This window comes from Ornithorhynchus anatinus, chromosome X5, assembly GCF_004115215.2.
Source record: "Ornithorhynchus anatinus isolate Pmale09 chromosome X5, mOrnAna1.pri.v4, whole genome shotgun sequence".
Lineage (NCBI taxonomy): Eukaryota > Metazoa > Chordata > Mammalia > Monotremata > Ornithorhynchidae > Ornithorhynchus > Ornithorhynchus anatinus.
Window position 1 is genome coordinate 61,687,041 of NC_041753.1, and position 23,933 is coordinate 61,710,973.

Sequence of the window (23,933 nt, forward strand, 5' to 3'; positions counted from 1 at the left end):
ACCTTACCTCACTGCTCTTGTACTATAACCCAGTCCTCCCACTGCACTCTTTTAATGCCAGCATACTTACTCTGCCTTAGTCTCATCCATCTCACTGCCGACCTATCCGCCCACATCCTGCTTCTGGCCTGGAATGCCCTCCCTCTTCCTATCTGACAGACAATTATTCTCCCCACTTCAAAGCCTTATTAAAGGCACTTCTCCTCCAAGAGGCCTTCCCTGACTAAGCCCTCATTTCATCTTCTCCTACTCCCTTCTGTGTAGCCCTTGTCCTTGGATTTGCTCCCTTTTTTCACTCCTCCCTCAGCCCCACAACACTTATGTACCTATCTGTAATTTATTTATATTAATATCTGTCTCCCCTTCTAGACTGTAAGCTTGTTGTGGGCAGGGAATGTGCCTACTGACTCTGTTTATACTGTTATATTGTACGCTTCCTAGAACTTACTGCAATGTTCGGCACACTGTAAGCACTCAATAGATACCACTGATTGATTGGTACGTGGAAGAGCTAAGATTGGAACCCAGGTCCTCTGACTCTCAGACCCGGCCTCTTTCCACTAGGTCACACTGCTTCTCTTGTTAAATGTTAAGAAGATATTTCTATTTTTATTCATTTCAATACACTTTCAGATAGAATTTGGAACTGGTCAGGCCCTTGGGATTTCATCGGATGATTTTCTGTATGACACGGAAGATATTCGGTAATAGAACAGGAAAGTATTTGCTAGTGTTTGCCTAGCCTTTGATTTATGCCTTCATCTTTCTCTGTAAAGTCCATTTCTCCCCAGGAAACAAAGAAGTACGGTAGAAATAAAAAATAGCAGTGCAAAACGACTTCGTAGGCTCTTTTTAGGAAATAGCATGCTGCTTTTATCTGCTCTTCTGCTAAGATGATTACTGACATAGTAGAGACAAGTAATGTTTGTTGCTATGTCAGTTACATAGGATGTCATTCATTCATTTATTCAGTCATATTTGTTGAGCACTTACCTAGTGAAAAGGAAACCATCGTGAGAACCATCACCAACATTCATTGTCCATGCACCCTTTAGGAAAACTCTGTGATATAATAATGGTGGTATTTGTTAAGCGCTCACTATGTGCCAGGCACTGTTCCAAGTGCTGATTTGATATGTGGTCAGCCGATAGTGTAGAGACTTTTTGCCCAAGTGTCTCTTCATAGTCGTTTCAAAGCCCAAAAGTCTGTTTCTTTTTATATGTGAAACCTGCTTATCGATTTTATCACCTTGCACTCTCCCAAGCGCTCAGTAAGCTGCATTGCCCACAGTAAGCATTCGATAAATACCACTGGTTGGTCGATTGATATGTACACAAAGAATGGTTACAGAGTCATTAAGACATAGACCGGCATTTGTCAGCATGGGTTTCTGGAAGATGGCAGGCATAGTTTACTTGGCTATGCCATCTGAGAAGTAGTACAAGTATGAACATTGTGGTATGAGGGTTGAAAGTTTCGGCAACATGGGAGCTGGATTGTAATGTCCATGAATCAGTTCCAAGTCAAGCTATTACCTCACCTGAAAGAAGCTGTCTACTAAGTGCCCCATCCATGTGCCCTGACATCATTTGGACACAATCAATGATGATAATCTTGGTATTTGTTAAGTGCTTAAAAGTGCCAAGCACTGTACTAAGCGCTTGGGTAGGTACAAAATAATCAGGTTGGACAAAGTTCCTGTCCCACATGGGGCTCGCAATCAACTCAGGGATGTCGAAGGGATGGCTGTTCCTTTTGGCTTTTGATCTCCTTTGTAGAACGTACTCTTAGGTATTCTCCCTCAGGTATTCTGTTTCTTAAAACAATTAGCATGATTTTAAGTGTGATGGAGCAAGGTTTGCCTGACACTGTCAGAACCCTGTTTATATGTTCTTTCAGTGGACTTTCATTTCAGTAACCCTTAGCTTAATTGGCTCACGTTGGTCTTGCCTAATGTAGGCCGGGTGCTGAGTGATCTCCTGTATTAATAAACATGATATTAATTCAGTTCTGAATATGTGCTCTATTTGAGCCTTTGTTTGAAAGACTCCCAGCACTTTCCTCTTTCTAACTTGAATAATGTATCATGGGAGTTCTGTGCAATATGATTTCATTAATAGTAATAAAAGAACAAAGTTCCTTCTACCTCTCTGGGCACCCAGAAAAATAGCATGATGGGTAAAGCATTGCAGCAAACTGTAATTGCAACAAAACATTTCTTTCTTGCTCAACGCTCGACCTTCGAAAATGGTGTAAGTGAAAGCAGATTCAAGCTCTGAGAAGCAACATGGTCTAGTGGACAGGGCACAGACCTGGGAGTCAGAAGGATATGGGTTCTAATCTGGGCTCTGCCACTTGTCTGCTGTGTGACGTTGGCCAAGTCACTTAACTTCTCTGGACTTCGGTTCCCTCATCTGTAATAGGGGAATTAAGACTGTGCGCCCCATATCGTGTCCAACCTGATTAGCCTGTATCTGCCCCAGTGCTTTGTCCAGTGCGGGGCACATGGTAAGCGCACAACAAATACTATTTGGAAAAAGAACTTGTCACCAAGCAGAGAGAAAACTGGGTTGGAATGCATTTTTTACTATGCTGTATTGAATAAAAGTGCTGTCTTCCACCCAGATTCTCTACATTGATGAATGTTTTTGCATCTCGCCTCCATGATTAGATGTCCCATATGATTAGATGTCATATCCATATAAATGTGCTTTGTTTTCAAAGATGACCGTCTCGTCGGTAAGGCTCCACCCATGTGAGTCAATGTAGCCGGAGAAACTATGTGACTGACATTCTCTCCCCCACTATATGCAAATGAAGGTTGTCCCTTGCAGTGCCAATGTATTTGTTCCATACAGGGCCTGTGTCTGTTTGTGAGACTGTCTCTTGGTATCCCAATCTTTGCAAAGCCTTCATTCAGAGAGAGCAACATCGCTCCCAGTTACTGCCCTCCAGTGGTCTGTGTGCTGCAGTGGTCTCCCAACCATCACTGCTGTGTCACATTGTGAGAGCTTATACCTCACTGTGTCTTGAAATCATGTTTACTACCCTCCTGGCTTGTGAATGCTCCCTTTCACTTCACTGGCTGTTTGGGTATCCTGCTCTGGTCCATTCTCCTCACAGATCTTGTCCAGCAAAACAGTGTTGCTGTGAGCAGGGTCTCAATGCTGGTAAACTGGGTGTATTCCAGGAGACCCGTGGGTGTTTGTCCTGCAATTTGACGTTGAGGTTGAGCTGGTGAAAGTGCTCAAGAAGCTGGATGTGCCTCCTGTGGGTGAGCCAGGCCTCACAATCCTATAAACGATTGAACACCAACAAATCTTTTTAGACCTTCAACTTGGTCTGCACCTTGATGCCCACACTCTGCCAAAACCCTAGGGGCCCTTTTTATTTGGTTTTCCACTGTTTTGTCTATCCGTGCATCTTCGGATAATGTATTGCCTAAGTAGCAGAATTTGGTGGCATCATTGAGTTATGTGTTGCCAACGAAGATCTTTGGTTGAGTGTGATGTTTAGGCTACTCTTTCCACACTTCAACACCAAAAGTCTTCAGCAATGATTGATTCCAGCCTCCACTCTTCCAAAGCTGCCGTGCCCCAATTCCACGGCTAATCCTTACACTGCCTCCCCTTGCAGTCTAGCTGCCTTTCCTGTTTTGTATTCAAAGCCAGTTTAGTAGCAGGTAAATCAAGTGGCCGCCCAGGGCCACCATTTCCTAGGTGACAGGTTACTTGTTACCAAGGAAGAGAGGCTAATAAATAGCTTTGGTTTTCTTCAGACTCACTGCTGGTCCATAGCCCTGTGCTGAATCTGTGAAGCGACTCAAAATCATTCGCATTTCTTCTTCGGTCTGTGCCTCAAGAATGCAGTCTTCAATATTCAGTGGTTCCTGAATGACCGGCTCAGTGACTTTTGATGATGTTCGTAGCCTGTTGAGAAGAGTTTTCTGTTCAATTGGAGGGGGACTCCAATGTCCCCTTCCAGATCCCTTTTTGCATGCTCAAGCATGGCGCTATAGAATGAGTTGATCAGGACAGGATCCACACTTGTTCAGTTGGATGCCTGGTCCTCTTCTTCTAAATCCATGCCAAAATCCCAGTCAAATCATCCAAACAACCCAACTGGACCTCTTTGAGAGTGACCTGTGAGCAGTCTAGTGTGGACCCAGTGAAACAGCTGCCACCGTAAACTGGAATACAATACCCAATGGTATTTGAAATGAATGGTTCAACAGCAAATGCAGAGTGCTGTTCAGGAATGCCAACATTTTTCTGTTTGACAGAGACAGTGCTCGCGGCATCCAACCAGTTTGCGGTGCACCCTAGAAAGTACATTGGGCTAATACACAGATAGCCTGTGTTGAAGAACTGAGGAATTAACCCCGTGATGATGAACTTGGACTTAGGTGTTGGAAGTCAGGAATTCAGCACAACTGTTGGGTAAAGCAAAAGGGTCTCCGAATGATAAAAACACTCATTTTGTCTTTAACGGGTTCTGCGGGTGATTGTCCAGATAAAGTCTCAGCCAGTCGAAGTCTTAACTTCTGAGAAGCCAGAGCAGGCCCGTTAAATACTGATGCCCTGGGTCGGAGAGGATCATGCTTACTTTAGAAAATGTTTGTGTTCTGCCTGCAGGCATGGGACTCGTTGTGCTGGAGAAGTGGCAGCCGCTGCAAACAACTCACACTGTACAGTAGGAATTGCATTCAATGCCAAGATTGGAGGTATGTGAAACAGACTCACACCAATAGAAAAATAAGCCAAGGGCAATTTGTACTACATAGCGATCCGAAACCTCTTTGAACTGGAGGTAGAAGTGTGTTTGCATAACAGCACACAACTGCTGCTGACAGGTAAAATGGCTATGATACGCATGTCATTTAATGCCATACTTCAACAGCAGCCCTCACTCAGAAATTTGGTTCTTTAAATGGACACAGAAATTGAGGGTGTCCTCGGCGGAGATAATATTCCTGCTTTCAGAACTAAAAATATGTAATTGGTACTTGGCTAGGAAGTACCAGAAAGGGCAAAAGTCTCTCTGTGGAAAAAAATGGTTTGAAATGTCTCCAAGCTGAGAGAATTTTTAATTGTCTCTCTTGCTCAGCCTTTTCAAAGCATTCAACTACAATCATATTTTGGATTTTTAAAGGACAGGGTTCAACCTTGCAGGTCAGTTCAAAATAAAACGATGATGGAGTCATCGGTTATCCCATAGTCCCCATACTATGAATGATTCACATCCTACGTAGATGTATGTATGTTTGAATTTCCACATACACACATCAGGAAATTACTGGATGTGATTGTCTAGACCCTGTTGGTCAGATAGGGCACTAGTCTCTGCAATTGTGCACCCAGGAAGAGGTTGATGTTACTCTTTTTCTCAAATGCTTCTGAAAGAGCCAAGAAGATGAAAAGAGATGTACTTCTCGTCATTTTCATCTGTAGTCAGTTGCTGAGGGGCAGACCAATAATAGGTCTAGAGGGCAGGTGCTATCAAAACAAGGTACGGAAATAGTCCCTCACCATCTTTCCCATAATGTTCTTTTTTCACATTACATCTCCTTAAGACGCAGCTGGAGAAGTACAGTTAATACTTGGGAGCTCCTCTCCAATTTTCCCCTCACTTTTGCAGTAGGCAAGTTCAGTATTTCCTCCAAAGGTTGTGGAGGTGGAAGACAGAATGGAGGCCTTCTGTCCCTCTTCCTCCATTAAAAACTGTTCCTCTGGAAGTAAAGATCGAGAAGATGCCTTTCTGTGTGACGATTCCAGGCAAGATTTGATTAACCTGATTGCTTTCCAGACCTTTCACACTTCATGTCATTTCTAATGAGCCCCAGAGATTTCTGTAGAATACTGATCCTGGTTCTCATAAAACATAAAGAGGAAAGAAGCCTGAAAAGATCACGAAACCTGATGCCAGGAAACTTGGGTTTTACCCCAGCTCCGATACTGTTGAAAGGCACTCTGTTCCCAGGACTAGGGATAGGCAACAGATGAGATGACATTCTGTTATTTAATTTGCAGTCAGATGCCATAAAATGAGCAGGATCCAGGTGCAGAGAACTCTCTTGTTCATCTGAAACCCAGCATTCTTCTCCGGAAGGTTACCCACAGTTCAGTGTTCCACTTGGAAGTCTTGGGAGAATTACTTAGCAGGGATAACTGGCTACACAGCACATCTACCCACCTATACACGCTTGGATTGTTTTCAACCATCCTTTCCTTATCCCTTTTGCCTATCTTTTGGCTGAACCAATTTCTTCTGGACTGATTCGAGGTTGGTTTTTTTTCTATTTTCAAGCCGAGTATGCTTCCCATTTTCAAGTTAACAGGGAAACTCCTTCAAATGGTTCCTAATCTAGAACATTTCCCCAAAGCCTATAAACTCACAGGGTGGTTTCACCAGTTCTTCCCAAATTCCCTAGTCTTCTAGTGATAAAGGACCTGATGACAGTTGCACATCATCAGCCTGATGAGGGGCAGTGTTGTATTTTCATATTAATCCTGTTGCTATAGGTTCAATTCCAATAATCTGGCTGACTGATGTTTCTCACTTTGGGATTTGAAATAGGAAGGTCTTATGTCTAATTCTTCCCTGAACCAAAACCATCCCTCTGTGGCAATTAAATCAGTCAATTGTACTTACTGAGCACTTACTGTGTGCAGAACACTATACTAAGCGCTTGGGAGACTACAATATAACAGAGTTGATAGACACGTTCCCTGCCTAGTAGTAGTTTAGAGTATAGAGATTGCATAGTTTAGACGATTTTTACCTGAACTGTCCCTGTTTTTTCGGATTTGTACACAGGAGAGAATGCTCTAGGATGTATTGAACTACTCTTGTCTTTCCTTTATATGCCAGAAGCTATTATTAACTCTCCCTCTGTGAGGCCAAACATAAGAAAGCCACCCTACTCCCGAGTAGTCTCCCCTTCAGTCAGAATTATATCTGGCTAGCTGGAGTAGAGAATTCTAGGGCAGGCAAAGCTGACTCTATGCAGCCCACAAACAGCACATGTGGGTGGATTAGGGCTGAGAGTATTGGAAGCACTTTTGAATTGTATGGAAGCAAGATGCTGAACATGAGGTAGTCTAGTAATGCTTGTGAAGTCAGAAAAAGCTTTCTAAAACTCTCTTGAATGTCATTCGGAGCCTTGAATTTTAACAAAACCATGGGATAAACACCCCTCACCACCACCCCCCCACAAAAAAACAACCAAAAAACACCCTTTTCCCACTGAAAACTCCAGCTTGTTAACTGGTGATTAACTGTACAACAAGAGTGAGGCCATCTGGGTAGCAGAAGTGCGAGCTGGATGTGCATCCAGAGGAGGTGAACAGCTATGTGAAAGACAGTGGGAACTACAAGCAGAGGAACTGAGAAAAGTTATTGCCCTAAAGGAGACAAAGGCCTTCTACTGAAAAGCAGCAGGGAAGGAGGGGAAGGCATTATTCACAAGTTAATCAAGTAACCAAAAGGCGGCTGGCCACCCTCACACAGTTACTCTAAAGCTTTTTATTCACTGAGTCACTCAAACTTTTCAAGAACCTCCTCTGGCCTTTTAAGAGAATAAATTGCAGATGAATGCTTGACCCAGCTTAAGTGTATTGTACAGGAAAAAAAAAAGCTGAACTAAAATACATTTATGGACGAAACACCCAGGCGCATGAAAACAAGAACATTCAGAGTTATGCATTTAACTCCTCAACCAGTAGGCACAAAGGAATGCAGTCGGATGAGGTTAAAGAGACACTTCTATTATGTCTAGGCTGTAGGGGTTAAATCCTTGTCTGTGAATTTCCTTTCTCTAGGGATTAGTGTCACTCTATTTACATGCTTTCGGGGTCTTTTATTTTATTGACTGAATTTCTTTTTTCCTTTTCAAATCACCAAAGATCATGATCCAATAATCCACAGACTAGAATCAAGCTGTGCGAATTTACATGTTGCCTACAAATTCATATATCGCCAGGCTGATCAGTACATGGCTCCAAAACACTCCCTAAGAATTTTTTTTTTTCCTGGACTTCCGTTGGTGTATTAAAGCCATAACCCCAAAATCCAGCTTCTCTCTATGTACAGTTTGGGGTAACATTGACGTTACGTTTTTCCATAGCACGTTTTTCTATGTATTTTGGCTAGAAGGCTGGTAGAGTATTAGATAATATTCTTCTGATAGAGCACGTTGATCTGCATAGATCACCATATTGGAAAAAATGTTGGGTGCATATACACGGCGTCAGTGAAGAATTTTCCTTAATGTGGGGGTTCTACAGGAATGCAAACTCTACATTATAGGAGAACTGAGTGCGTCGCTGTCGACCGTGTATTTGAAACCGTTCAGGATTTCACACTCTTTTTGCTGGAGTTGAGGGGGGCAAGTGGAAGCTACCATTTTATAGACTACACATTCCAAGGACAGACATGAAACTCAAATCTGTTTTAATCATTTCTTTTTAAATAATCCCTTCACCACGTGGAGTAAATAAGTCAATATGCGCATAAGTGCTAAGGGCTGTGGGGTCAAGCGGAGATTAGTTGATAAGATGCTTTTTAGGGAGGGAAGGGATTTGGCAAATTTGAGAGGGAGAAGGTTGTGCACGTGGGTTGTAGTCAGGAGGGGTGAGAGCAAGGTACAGTGAGGAGTTAACTTGGGAGGAGTGAAGTTACTTATTGGCCCAAAAGGACTGAAGGTCATTTTTTATTTGCTTTAGGAATTGTAAACTCAATATATATGTGAAGTACAATTGTGTATGGTCTTTTTTTAGATTAGCTGATTAATTAAATAGTGTACTTTTGACAAAACTGTCAAGCATATCTTTCTGGGGTTCCAGTTAGAGCACCGAGGAAGTAATTTGCAGACTGGCACACGGTTAGCCTGGAAAAATCATGGCTTGCCATGGTTACCCGAAATCTCTAAGAGTAGCCTTCTCATCTATGAAAAATTCTTTCCTCTATGCATTATTCAGCAGAGAAATTATTTTCACATAAAGTAGGCATGACTCTAATTTCAGCATGGCAGTACAAATAGAAACAAATCATATTTTATGCTTATAATATCAAAATTGATTCAGAAGGTAATTGTGTCTGTGTTGAAGCCTCCTAAAATGTTATGCATTATAAATTTATTGGTTAATGTGCCTCCAAAACGCTCAAGCTCTGTGCTGAACAAAAATGTGGACTCTGATCTGAAAACCTTTTATAGTAAAGTGGAAATGCTGATTTTTCTCTTTTAAAGAAATAGAGTACGCACCATTCTCTGCATTTCAGGTGGTGACTGAGATTTCAAATATCTGCTAAATGTCAGTTTCAGAAGGCATTTACTGTTCATCTGGGGATTAAATCCTACTCCCTCCTACTTGGACTGTGAGCCCCATGTAGGACAGGGACTGTGTCCAACCTGAATATCCTTTATCTAGCCCAGCACTTAGCGCAGTGCTTGGCACATAGTAAGCACTATACGAAGTACAGTAAGTATTCATTATTATCACCTAGCTGTACACAAGACAAATTAAGCACAGTAGTGTTTCAGTCTTCAAGAAACTCCTGTAAATCGATTAGATTGGCTTTGCTTGTAATTGGCGGGGATTTGAACACACATTTTGGTTTCTAGCTATTTGTTTACTCTGGTGCCAATTGGGCAATTGTGGGGATGTAACTTTTAAGGTGACTGGCAAAGCTTGGGTCCTGATAAAACATGATGAGTTCTACTGTTTTATTAAAGAACTGAGGCAGGTCATCTTCATTTGACCAGAAATGTGTTCTGCAGTTGAGTAAGCCACTGATGGATAGTGAATGTTTGCAAAGAAAATTAATTGCAAATGTTTGAGTTCCATAAAAATTTAAGGTAAAAGGATCTGGAAATGAAATTCCCAGCTAACTACTGGATGCTGTCTTTTATATATCACCACGTGGCATACATAGCAGTTTGAAAATCATTGCATACACTTGGTGATGTGCAGTTCAGTGAATTTAGTGGTAATATCAAAAACGTCCAGCAAGAATTCCATAGAGGAAAGGCATGCCTGCCAACTGCTGAGGAAGTCCAGTATGAGGAACATATTTTACAGCTCTGGCTAGGTCGTTTGTGATCCCAAAATTTAGTGTGAAATGCCTGAGGTGCCGCTGTATTGGCTTGGAGGGTGGATTGAAGAAGGGCCTCTCTGTTTTGCTCCTGTTTTATTTTAATGTGATATACCTTGGGGTGAAACCACCTTGAAATAACCTGACTATTCAGCAGATTTTTCAAACTGAAACAGCCCTTTGGCACTTTACCTCAGAGTTTCCTGGGCCCTGGGGTTGGAAGGAACCTTGAGGTCATAGGGAATATCAACCCCAATGTGGGTCCCCATATTAATCATCTTCAAGACAGGAGATTTTTGCTAGTCTCATTAATCTGCTCCTGTGTTTTCACCACTCACATAGTCAGGAGGTTCACAGTTGAATGCTTCCCACTGCATTTTACACCTAGTAAGACATGTTCTGTTCTCAATTAAATTAATTAATTCTTGTTGGACATTTTATTGGGCCCCATTCTCCCACCTGCAGGTGAAGAGCACCTCTTTACTCCCTAATGCTAAACTCAAGGATGTTATGCAATGTCCCCGAGTATGCAGTAAAAATGCAAGCAAAGCAACATTGGTTAGATACTAGAAGGTAGATAATTCAACTGGATTTCAGTGAATGTTGTTGGTCTTGCTTCCCCAGTGACTTCTGTTGTGTCAGTTTGGGCCAGTACCCAACTTGTGGGTGCCTTAATTTTTCCATCTGTAATATGAGAACAGTCTTATTTCTGACCCACTTAGTAGGAATGTACCCCAATGAAGTAGTGGTAGTAATCGGATTTATTAAGTGCTTACTGTGTGCATAGTACTGTACTAAAGTGCTGGAAAAGAATACACAGGAATTAGACACAGTCCCTGCCCCACGGGGGACTCCCAACCTAAGAGTATAATTGGGGGAGAGGAGACTGGAGTCAGACACATAAGGAGCGGTGAAACAATAAAACACAAGGACAAATTCACAAACTAAAAGCAAAAATCAGCAAGGTGCTGTGGCTAGAGGAGCAGCATTTCAGGCTCCTCTGGGCTCAGAGTCCAAGGCACACCCATAGCCACAGCGACTGCTACAAAAGCCCCCAGCCTATCCGTCGTTTTGTGGAGGCTTTTCTCTTTCCCGCTGGGTGGTGGAAGACAGGACAGGATGGAGCCGGTGCCGGTTCCCAGGGAATCAGCGTGGCTCCTCCCAGTGTGGCGGGGGGCGGGGGCGACACAGACAGAGCACGTGGGACCAGCTCTTATCCCTGTCCTGGCTCACCTGGAACAAGTTGGGAGCAGGAGTCCTCAATGGCAGGAGGGGGGGCAGTGGTAGGTATAATAATTATGGTATCCGTTAAGGTGTTTGTTAAACGCTTACTATGTGCCCGAACGCTTACTATGTGCCCAAACGCTTACTATGTGCCAGGCACTGTTACTAAGCGCTGAGGTGGATACAGCAAATTGTCCCTTGCCCCACGGGGGGCTCTCACAGTCTCGATCCCCATTTTACAGATGAGGTAACTGAGGCATAGAGAAGTGAAGTGACTTGCCCAAGGTCACACAGCAGACAAGTGGCGGAGCCAGGATTAGAACCCATGACCTTCTGACTTCCAGGCCTGGGCTCTATCCACTACGCCATGCCACCGTTCCTTTACTTGGCTGCTGTGGAGAGGGAGAAGAAGATTGATGACTTACCACTAGTAAAGTCTTTTCAGATTCTGTGAAGAACAGTGCACCATGAATCAAAGTTAATTATTGGTGTAAAAATAACTTGATGATGAAGTAATTTATAGTTTGGCTACTCGGGCTTGAATATCCATCTTTCAATTAGAGTGATAGTGTTTGAAGTGAATGAGAAGAAAATGTAACATGGAGATTTTCAATATACAGTGCGGTTGTCAAAGTTCGAATAGTATGGTACAGACTACAACCAGGTATTTTATTTAAAGAAAGATAAAGGGAAAACAAAATAAGTGAGGATAGCGCACTTCCCTTACTCGTTTTTTGTTTGATGCCAAGTGGTTTGGTGTTCCTTCCCATCCATGAAGGAGAAAGTCACCTGAATATTTCCTGGGCTTCCTGAGTCGGTCCACTTTGGTCTTGACTCCACTTTTCACCTGTACTCTCATCTTGATTTTTCAGGAGTGCGAATGCTAGATGGAGATGTGACAGACATGGTGGAAGCAAAATCAGTCGGTTTAAATCCCCAGCATGTGCACATCTATAGTGCGAGTTGGGGTCCCGACGATGACGGCAAAACAGTAGATGGACCTGCCCCTCTGACCCGTCAGGCCTTTGAAAATGGCATCCGCCTGGTATGTTCTCATTGACGCGCCATCGGTTTGCACCCTATCCATGCCTTTGTGTTGGGAGGATTGGGGGTAAGCACAGTCATGTATATCTGACAAGTACGATGCCGTGCACGCAGATCTTTACATGGTGTTCACACAAATTGGATTGGCCCAAAAGGGCTAAGTTGGGGGGCCAGGTACCAAGGTGGAGATCTTTTGAGCCGCTATCCAGTTTAAATCCTGTAAGTAAACACACAGGCACACATGCACACACACCCCCCCCCCCAACTCTGCTGCATATGAGGTCACAACCTGTGAAAAGGAAATAATTGAAACCCAGCATGTGCAGAGGGAGAGAGCTAAGCTAGCACAACCGGGTTTTAACTTTGGTCTAACCTCTTCCTCTTGCCAAGTGTGAATGGGCTTGTTGGGATTTATTTACCAGTAAACAATCTGTCTGGATTCTGAGCCAGGGAATACATGCAGTGGTCTGAGACCTGGAGTACAACACTATTTCTAGCTGGACTCCAAGTAAAAATGATTCCCATATCCATTTATCTTGGAAATTGTATTAACATCTCATTAGCAGAGCCCAAGTTTAAACTCGGGGACTGTTAGAACAACCTCTCTATATTGTGGAAGCGGCTGATGGGGAGAGCTTATGTGCTTGTTCTGTGGATGCCTCCTGACTAAAAGATAACTCAGGTTTATTTAAGAAAATCACTTTTCCTTTTCAATTTGCAGCTACATTAGAGCCCTTTTAATGCATAAGATGATGGTTTAAATTGTTGTCTGGAGTTCCCTCTCACAGCCCCATAACACTAAATGAATGTGCCTTTAGGTAATGTGTTTATTCCATTTGCAGAGCCAGAACTTCAAATTGCTACTCTGTAGGGCAGAGCTGAGTCATCTGAGCTAAATGAGCACAGACTTATCTTTTTTTTTCCATATATTTCCAAACTTTTGTAATGTGTTTATTTAATGGCAAGCAGGAATCTATAAGTGTGGGTTCAAAAACATATCTGCCTGCATATGCATTCCTATTTAGTCATCCCGTCACATGTACCCTCATTTGAAAATGATCAGTAACTAGATCACTGGTAATCAGGGATTTCTAGCTGGCTAGCTAGAATGGTCCAGGTGCACATCTCAGTTAGTAGATGATTGGGGGAAACTTGGCTTGAGTCGCAATGAGAACAAGCCTAGAATTACATTTAGGTAAACCTTTGATCTGCCTAAAGTAGCTATCAGCTTTCCCGCAATTCTTAACTTGCACCAGGCGTGGAAATGCTGCAAAATATCCTCAGAACTGGGAAAGGAGAGACTGGGGCAGTAAAGTTGGAGCCCACTCCTGAGGAGCAGTATGGCCTAGTTTAAAGAGCACGGGCCTGGGAGTCAGAAGGAGCTGGGTTCTAATCCCGACTCTGCCACTTGTCTGATGTATGACCTGGGCAAGTCACTTCACTTCTCTGTACCTCAGTTACCTCATCTGTAAAATGGGGATTAAGGCCGTGAGCCCCATTGGAGGCAGGGACTGGGACCAACCTGATTATTTTGCATCTGTCCCAGTTTTTACTACAGTGCTTGGCACATAATAAGTGCTTAATAAGTACCATGATTACTATTAATTATTATTCCTTTGTATGTGTTTTTGAATGTAAGTGGGAGTAGAAAGACATCCTATTACCAGGGAGAAGACAGGTTCCTGACAGACAAATGCAAGCTCAAGGCCTAGTGGAAAGAGCTCAGGCCTGGGAGTCAAGATTCTGACTCTGCCACTTTCCTGCTCTATGACCTTGGGCAAGTCCCTTAACTTCTCTGTGCTTCAGTTTCCTCATCTGTAAAATTGGGATTCAATACCTATTCTCCTGCCCCTTAGACTGTGAGCCCCATGTGGGACAGGAATAATAATAATAATGTTGGCATTTGTTAAGCACTTACTATGTGCAGAGCACTGTTCTAAGCGCTGACGTAGATACAGGGTAATCAGGTTTTCCCACATGAGGCTCACAGTCTTAATCCCCATTTTACAGATGAGGTAACTGAGGCCCAGAGAAGTGAAGTGACTTGCCCACAGTCACACAGCTGACAAGTGGCAGAGCCTGGATTCGAACTCATGACCTCTGACTCCCAAGCCCATGCTGTGTCCAACCTGAATTTCTTGTATCTACTCCAGTGTTTAGTACAATGCTTAGCATATAGTAACTGCCTACTAAATATTATCATTATTATTATTATTATTTCCTTGGCACCTGAATTTTGACTGTACAGGGTGGGGGGGTGGGTGGGGTGTGTGTGTGTGTGTGTGTGTGTGTGTGTGTGTGTGTGTGATATTCTATTTTTTCTAGAGGAGTTTGTTTCAAACCCTCTTGTGCCCCCCAAAAAGATCCTTTCTTCTTTATTTGCTATTTTGTGGGAGAAGGCTCATTTTATACTCAAATCGTGCATGTGCACACATGTCCACACACATCTACACAGACATACACATACATTTACACAAGGCATGCTAAGCAGATATATCCTCTGTAAGATGTATTCATCTCAAAGGTTTATTACTGGAAGATCTGGGTAAAAGACCCAAATAGGTGAAATAAGCTAATGCTCCAGATTGTAAATGCCCTATAGCATTTTTTCTCAAATGAAAGAGTAAAATATACATAAATGAAAAAGCATAAAGATGTCAAGCTGTTCAGCATAGCTTACTGAGTTCATAAAATCATGTATTCATGTGGTGCCTTCTTCTGAAAGACTGGGGAAGGAAGTTAGGGGAGGGAGTGGAGAAAAAACAGGCAATCTCAAAGCATGGAGGGAGCCCCTTCGGCTTTCTTTAGCTCTGGAGGGAGGGAAGGAGCAGAGAGGAGAGTAATATTTACTCTTTCTTTGCTCTGTCTGTGATTTTTCAGGGTTGCCCAGGCCTATTTCAAGGAGGGGTTCAGCTTGGGGAAGGGGCAAAAAAGGCAAAACTAAGAAATAAGAGCAAAGGAGGTTTTGATGTAACTCTCTCTTGAGCTGCTGCAGCCGCTGCTGCTGCCAATTTGGAGTCAGTCCCTCTTGAGGTGGCTGGAGGAAGATTTTACCCTCCATCCGTGGCCCAGCAGGTCCACAGATGATCACCACAGACAATCACCAGAGGGAAAGCTAGGGATAACTAAAGATGGCTGTCAACAAGGACAACCTTTCTCAAAGTAGCCTTTTATCACAATTGGAGACAGAATGCTAGGCTGGACAAAACATTTGTCTGATCCACTAATGGCTTGGGTCCTATCCATATTTCCTATGCACTATCCCCCAAAGCCCAAAGGGGAAAACTGTGCTCACCGTTTCAGGGAATTGACCATTGGGGAGGTGATAATGATAGTCTTTTAAGGATAAATAATTCAATTTCCTCATTGTCTCTCTAGTGTTAGACTCTGGAATTTCTGGAGTTCCAATAATTGCAAAGTTTTCTATTTTTCAGTACTAGTCAAAAATTCAAGCACCATTTGGAATGGGCCAAGAGATCTCTGGCACAAAGCTGACTGGCCTTAGGATTGATAGATTTGAATGGCATAGGCTTTCCATTTAAAGGAATCAAGAAACCACTTGGCTATTTGGTCCAATTGTTAAATAAGGAAATACAATGTAATGAAATCAGGAGAAGTTATGGAAAATATTCAGGAGATATTAAGAAACAATCCCTTACTGGCAGAAAGAGAGATTTGGATAACCCATCAGGAGTCTTTGATTCAAATTCCTGAAGTTTTATTCTAGATAAGCCAGCAGTTCCCGTGATAATTTATGGCCAAAGCTGAAGCCTCCCCATACTCTATTCATTGCTCATTCTAAGTTCATTAAACTACTCTTACACACGCACACACACACACACACACACATGCACACAAATGCTTAGTCTACTCCCCACACTCCCTGAGATCACTCCTGCTGAATGATGAGGGATGCCCTTGGCTCAAGGGGTCAGGTTGCAGATGTTGACTGCCTCAGTTAGGTTGCTCCAGCAGGAGTTTTGTTGTTCTAACTTCATGGGGCCATTCTAGGTTCTGTTAGGGACCAGATAGTGGAATCCAGGAGCCAATCCAGTCCCTCCCCGGAGACAGCCTAGCACAACCTTCCTTCACTAGCACTTCAGAACCATTTTCCACCAGCTGGTAGATGGAGGAAGTGAGGCTGAGTAGGGGGCCATGCTGGCAAATGTGCGCTAGTGGATCCCTTAGTCCTAACAGCCATGGTGGCTCCTTGGAGCATGTACTCACCCCTCACTATTGTCTTCTCCAGGCCATGGTTTCAATTTAGACAACTGGAGGGATGACAGGAAAAGAAGACAAAATTTCAAGGCTCCATTTTTCCCCACCCCCGCCTCCCCAGTTCCACACTGGATACCCAAATAATTGCTTCTTCTTCTCTGTTTGGATTTTGTTTGTTTGTTTTGGGCCTCACCTGTACTGCCCATCCTTGAATGACAGTGGTTAGTGAGCAGGACATCCTCACTCTAATAGAGAAGGGGAGGACAGGCAGTGAAATCTAAATCAAAATCATTGGTTCATTGCCTGTGTGGCGGTACTATGGCCTTTATCCTGTTCTCACTACACCATTCTGCTTCGTGGGTTGGATAGCAGCCAGGACATTTGATGGACATTAATGATCAGATGTTTTGCCGCTGAGCCTCTTGTGTGAACTCGGCTTGGTGCCTCCCCTCCCATCCTCATTGTCCCTTTTCATCTTTCTCGCTTCGCCAACTTTGGCTGCTGAATGTGTATTCTGAGTATTTGTTAGGGGGTGGGGAGGGGCACACGACCCTTCTAACAGTCACACGCAATCTGGCTCTCTCAGGCACAAGTATTCTCCTAAATCTCCAGATATGTAAGCTCAAGGGGAGGGGAGAGGTTCGAGTGGGTTGCATAATGAAAGTAGTAATAATCATCACAGTGAAATTAGTTAATTCCACTAGGAAGGGGAGGATTGGGACTTGGCTATCATTTGGACAAGTGACAGTGTGCTATTAAATTTGTTCGGTGATGCTGTAACTTCCAAACATCACCAATTTGCGGGTCTGCAAGGATGTGCTCATTTAACAAATCTTCTTCGATGTCAATTGACTTTAATTTTAAATCCCCACTTTCCAGATAGATGTGTAATCTAACGTCTGGTCCTGTAGATCGGGCCAAAGAGACAGAAGAGTAGTATACGATAGACAGACTTGCCCTTCCGATTCAAAGACGATGCTGCTGGTGGTGCGGTTGTACCCACGGGTGTGTGCGTTATGCTGAACATCACCTGGAACCTGTGCCCATGAAAACACAGCATGATGGTTAAAAAGACCATATTTTAAGGGTGCATTGTGGGGTGGGCCAGGGTCTCTAGGATTGACAGGCAGGCCCCAGTGTGCATATGTACACACACACACATACACACACACACACACAGCCCTCACCAAGCTCCAACAGTAGGCGATATCCTGGAGGTATATGCATTATATAGTCGTCACAATTTGATCCAGAACCAGACTTGGCAGGCAGCATCATAGATTGCCTATTTTTATCAAAAAAACACAAATCCACTCCAGCCCTACAACTGATTCAGACTGCAGGTTTTTTGGGTTTTTTTTTTTTTTTGCTTTCTAGCTCCATTATGTTCAGGTCAGCAAATGGGGCTTATTTGACAAATTCCATACTGCATACATAACTACAGTGAAATTACCCTTTTTATTACCAGTCAGCATTCAAGAGTTAGAAAGTGAGGCGTTCTTCCTCAGCCATCTGGACCCTTGCTAAAGCCCTTTTGGCCGGGGAGTGGGGGGTGCGGGGGGCCGGGCAGGGAATGTCCAGCCCCTCAACCCAGACATTGCACTGAGATCTGTCCCTCAGAAGCGCAGCAATAGTCTGGCAGAAGAAAAACCACTTGAGATGCATGTACAAAATAAAAGGACAAGATTATCTGGAGTCCAGAGCAGGATGCTCCATAATTTTATTGCACGCTCTCTCTTCTGATTGCCATCCCCAACACCACAGCTAAGGAAATCATATGATTTGTCAGTGACCAAATAAACTGGCCAGGATTGATCCATGTCTTATTATATTCCAAATCAATCAGTCAGTCAATCAGTTGTATTTATTGAGCGCTTACTGTGTGCAGAGCACTGGACTAAGTGCTTGGGAAAGTACAGTATAACAGAGTTCCCTGCCCTCAATGAGCTTAGAGTCTAGAGGGGCATATAGATATTGATATAAGTAAATTAATTATGGGTATATACGTAAGTGTTGCGGGGCTAAGGGAGGGCGGAATAAAGGGTGCAAATCCAAATGCAAGGAAGTGGCAGAAGAGGAAATGAGGGTTTAGGAAGGCCTCTTGGAGGAGATGTGTTTTTAATAAGGCTTTGGAGGTAGGGAAAGTGATCGTCTTTCAGATGTGAAGGGGTGAAGGGGCGGCGTGAAGGAGTTCCAGGCCAGAGGCAAAATGTGGGTGAAGGGTCGGCAGTGAGATAGATGAGATCAAGTTACAGTGAGTAGGTTGGCATTAGAGGAACGAAGTCCGCAGGCTGGATTATAGTAGGAAATCAGATAGGTAAGCTAAGAGGGGGCAAAGTGATTGGGTGTTTTGAAGCCTACGGTTAGGAGTTTCAGTTTTATATGCAGTCAGATGGGCAGAGGTTCTTGAGGAGTGGCGAGACAATGGACCAAAGAAGGGTTTTGTAGAAAAATGGTCTGGACAACAGAATGGAGTATGGACTGGAGTGAGGAGAGGTAAGAGGCAGGGAGTCAGCAAGGAGGCTGATGCTGTAATCAAATCTCCTGATTGGCCTATGAATTTTCAGTTACCATTTATATATTCATTGGGTTGAAAGATAAAGAAAATTCAAGTTCCAAGTAACGTCTAAACTGGCTCAGCCCCATTATTCATAAACATTCTCTTTCTTCTTCTTCAAATGCCGAGTCGTTTCTGACCCATAACGACTCCGTGGACACACCCTCTTCAGAACGTCCCATTTTCTATCAGAATTCTTACCATCGATTTGTTGTATATTTCATTAGTGATATTTTCCTTAATCACTCTGGTTAAAATGAAAGCTGTGCTGCCTTATCAGTGGGCATCACCACTTGGAAAAACTGACTTAAATTGACCGTAAGTCATAATTTATAATGCGAGCTCATTGTTTTCCCAAGAAAAGACATTTCAGTGTTCAGTTATTCTAGGGAATAGCAGAACAAAGTAGAAGGCGGCACTAACAGTCATATGTAACTGATAAAAAGGAATGGCTGATTTATTCAACTTAATTTTTAGGCAGCTGTTGGTGATGGAGTAATGAAAGCATTTATAAGAAATTTCCACCATAACTCATTCAAAAGACTCAGAAGAGTTTTACAAGTTTAACATCCTTTCTCTCTTAGACATTGCAGCAAGGGAAAACCAGAAGAATCTCTGGTCTTGCTTTAAAGGAATTAGGAAAGTGTTTTAGTGGTATCTGAGGAGAGAGGGGAAAATTCCACACACCGATTTACCTTGTGGGTCACATTGATCTTCATGATTGGTGTGATATTGCTTTAAAGTTATTATTGACCTCCATAGGAATCCGAGACAACATTCAGTTCTCTGTTAAAGAACTGAGAACTGTGACTTGTTTACTGTTTTGGGGTTGAGCTGGAAGGTCTCGTCAGCCAAAGTGAATCATTCTCCAGCATAGTGCCGACTTCAGAGCAGCGCAACAACTTCTTCTTATTGCTGGAGTGTTGCTCTCCCTTACTTTTCCAAGTTCATTTCCAAATACATTTACTGTAAATTCTTTGCATGCTCTAGTCGACAGTCAATATTTTGTATTCTCTGCACTTTCCAGTAGGAATTGAAAGCTGATTCTGGGTATTTCTGGGTAACATCAAGACAGACCTTGAAAGTTAGTATTGAAAATACCCCAGCGACCCTCAGGGGCCAGTCTTCACCACCCTTGCTAAAACTCAAAGCCCTGGATCAAGCGGTTTGCATTTTCCAAGATCCCACTGAGCATTTGTTCTGAAAATATTCTGTCTTGAGAGGATAAAAGATGCAAAAACTTTAGCCAGATTGAAAATTGATTTTTCAGCTCTGCGGTGGTGGGATATAGTTGTGATGAATGGCAGATTCAGAACAGCAGCGTCAAAGGTAAAGTCTGTGTCTTAGTGTTGTTCATTATTTAGGATGATTCTTTAAGGAATGACACGGGATAGTGAAGATTGTGTAAACCCTGGAGAGGTGCCTGTCACAAGTAGCTTACATCCTAAACCACATGACTTAACTCAGAACCATTCTGTGAAAGTTCTCTGAACCATTCTGAACCAGGGTATCCATATAGTAGAAGGGCAGCAGATATCCCCCTCACCCTCAGCCCCACAGCACTTATGTACACATAATTACATTCGGCCATTTCCCCTATGTGTAATTTCTTATAATGTCTGTCCCCGCCACCTCCCCAGACTGAAAGCTCCTTGTGGGCAGGGATTGTGCCTACCTGCTCTATTGTAATATACTCTCCCAAACACTTAGTGCAGTGCCCTGCACACAGTAAGTGCTCCATTGATGGATTGATTGATGCCACGGTTGTAATTTCCCATTGGTCCAATTTCCGCAGTTACAGTATCCTTAGCTTTAGTGTAGCTGTTGCGGTGAGCCACAGTATGGAACAGAGGAGAGAAATGAGAGAAAATGAAAAGAAACAAATAGTCACTGAACAGACTGTTGGATTTCCTTGGGCTATTTTTTTTTTCTTTTACTCAAACTGTTGTTTTCTTTGGCCTCATTTAGGACTATGGTACTTAGCATATTTTCGGTATCGGAAGTTAGATTGCATTATTGTCTGTGCAATCTGAGGTGTCCAGAAGATCATATTGTTGTGTGTTAGTGCACGTGGGACTCTTTCCATTGGTGACTGCATCGGATGTCATTTTGGATGCTTTGCTTTTAATCTTCTCCGAGCTGTGTTAAATAACTCTGCTTTATAGTAGTATCGGTGGGAGTAGTATCAATCAATCAATGGTATTTATCGAGAACTTTCTGTGTTCAGAGCACTGTTCCGAGCACTTGGAAGAGAATGATAAAGTAGACTTGCCCTCAAGGAGCTTACCATCTAGTAATAATAGTTGTAGTAATGGTATTTATTGAGCACCTGCTTTGTGTTGAGCATCGTACCAAGGGCCGGGGTGAATTCAGATACAGTTCCTTTCTGTGGGGTCTGGACTTGTACGATATGCAAAGGACAGAGGGAGACCGTTCAGGGTTTGAGGAGACTCTGAGTTCATGGATCCTGCCATTTTTGACCTTCGGCTCCTGCCACGGCAGGGTCATGATTTCCTTCATTCTGCCAACCTAGCGTGGTTTAGTGGAAAGAGCCTGGGCTTGGGAGACAGAGGTCGTGGGTTCTAATCCTGGCTCCCCCACTTGTCTGCTGTGTGACTTTGGGCAAGTCACTTAACTTCTCTGGGCCTCAGTTACCTCATCTGGAAAAATGGAGATTAAAAAATGTGAACCCCCACGTGGGACAGTCTGATTACCTTGTATCTACCCCAGCACTTAGAACAGTGCTCAGCACATAGTAAGCGCTAAATAAGTACCATAATTATTATCAGCGCTTAGAACAGTGCTTTGCACATAGTAAGTGCTTAACAAATGCCATTATTATTATCATTATTATTATTATTCAAAAGTGGAAAAAAATGGATGCTCTGTATGGTGTACTGGTGGACCGAGGCCTTGATTTGAATATCATTTCAAATGCATAATTTAATTTTTGATTATTTTTTACATTCCATTCAAACAATGAATACACGGGAACTTGAAATAGCCATTAACAATTGAGGTTGTAAGAATTTTATACTTATTTATTAATTACTCTTTACCCTCTTGAGTGAAGAGGATACTCTTTTTCACCTGAGAAAACTCAAGGACCCAGTGGGTAAGAATTGACTATAGAGATTCGTGAACTGGAATGTGAGGTACATGATAGGGAGCTAAAATGTAGGGTATAACCTGCTTTTATTATATCTTTCTACATTATTTTGGCAATATTGTTAGTTGCTGTCAGAAGCAGCCCATCACAAATTAACAAGCAGGGATCTCCTGTGCTCCACAATCAATCAATCAATTAATCAATGGTATTTATTGAGTACTTACTGGTGTGCAGAGCACAGTTGTAAGTGCTTTGGAGAGTACAATGCAACAGAGTTGGTAGACATGTTCCCTGCCCACAACGAGCTCTCAGTCAACAGGTGGAAGATGAACTTCTGCATTTACCTTTCCTTAAAAGAGAAGGATATATGGTGAACTCTCAATTTTCTATAGAGTAGGGAGAATCTTGAAACTTCCTGTTAACTAATAGCCTCAACCTTACTTCTCCACAAACTTGGTTAAGCACTCTGGTCAAATCAGCAAATTGTGTGATTTGAGGTGTGCCCCCAGCAGTAGGAAAAGAAAAGGGGCCACTGTCTCCCCCATTCTAGACTGTGAGCCTGTTGTTGGGCAGGGATTGTCTCTATTTGATGCTGAATTGCACTTTCCAAGCACTTAGTACAGTGCTCTGCACACAGTAAGCACTCAATAAATACGATTGAATGAATAAATTTGAGGATCCAGAGGGTGGAGGAGATGAGTGTGGGTTTATTTATCGCCCCATTTTTACCTGCTATTATAAAATTACCAATAATGAGCATCAGTCATCTTATAACTTTATGAGTTCCTTGTGGGCAGGGAACATGTCTACCATGAGGCTTAGAACAGTGCTTCAGGGCTTAGAACAGTGCTTGGCACATAGTAAGTGCTTAACAAATACCATCATTATGAGAAGCAGTGTGGCTTAGTGGATAGAGCACGGGCCTGAGAGTCAGAAGAACCTAGGTTCTAATCCCAGCTCCGCCACATGTCTGCTGTGACCTTGGGCAAGTCTTTTCTTTTCCTCAGTTACCTCATCTGTAAAATGGGGATTAAGAGTGTGAGCCCCATGTGGGACAGAGACTGTGTCCAATCTGATTAACTTGTATCTACCCCAGCACTTAGAATAGTGCTTGGCATATAGTAAGTGCTTAACAAGTAACATAATAACATTATTATTATTACTACCAATGCTGTTATAGTGTACTTTCCCAAGTTCTTAGTACAGTGCTCTGCACACAGTAAGCACTCAATAAATATAATTGATTCAGGATTTTGTTTGGCCCCTACCTAATTTGTTAGTCAACAGGCATTTATTTAGGGCCACTGGGGTACCCTTTAAAGACAGTTATTAATGTTATTATTACTAGTAATAATAGTTGTAATATTGGTTAAGCACTTACTATGTGCCCAACAACTGTTCTTATAACTGGGGTAGATACAAGATCATCAAGTCAGTCATGGTCCCTGCCTCACATGGGCTCAGAGTCAAAGGGGATCACAGTTATGAATTAATTCTGAAAGGGTTTAGTTTATTAGAGGACAGCAACATAAGCAATGTCACGCTGGATCAGACCAGCATTATCATCATCTCTTGAGAATCTTCGTGGTGAGATGCACTGTAATAGATGCTGTATAACCCTCCGCGAGAAAAGGTCAGGAAGGTAGGTGAATGCTTATCATCCATTACCTTATGTCCAATTCCTCTGT

General features: G+C 42.8%; 1 protein-coding gene across 1 annotated transcript in view; it reads left to right on the top strand.

Annotated features, from left to right (window-relative positions):
* The window catches only part of PCSK5 (proprotein convertase subtilisin/kexin type 5), a 409,642-nt gene that overhangs the window by 139,867 nt on the left and 245,842 nt on the right, over positions 1-23,933 (top strand). Inside the window, 2 exon segments of the mRNA XM_039910756.1 lie at positions 4,636-4,724; positions 12,190-12,362. Coding sequence (XP_039766690.1) covers positions 4,636-4,724; positions 12,190-12,362 — 262 coding nt within the window.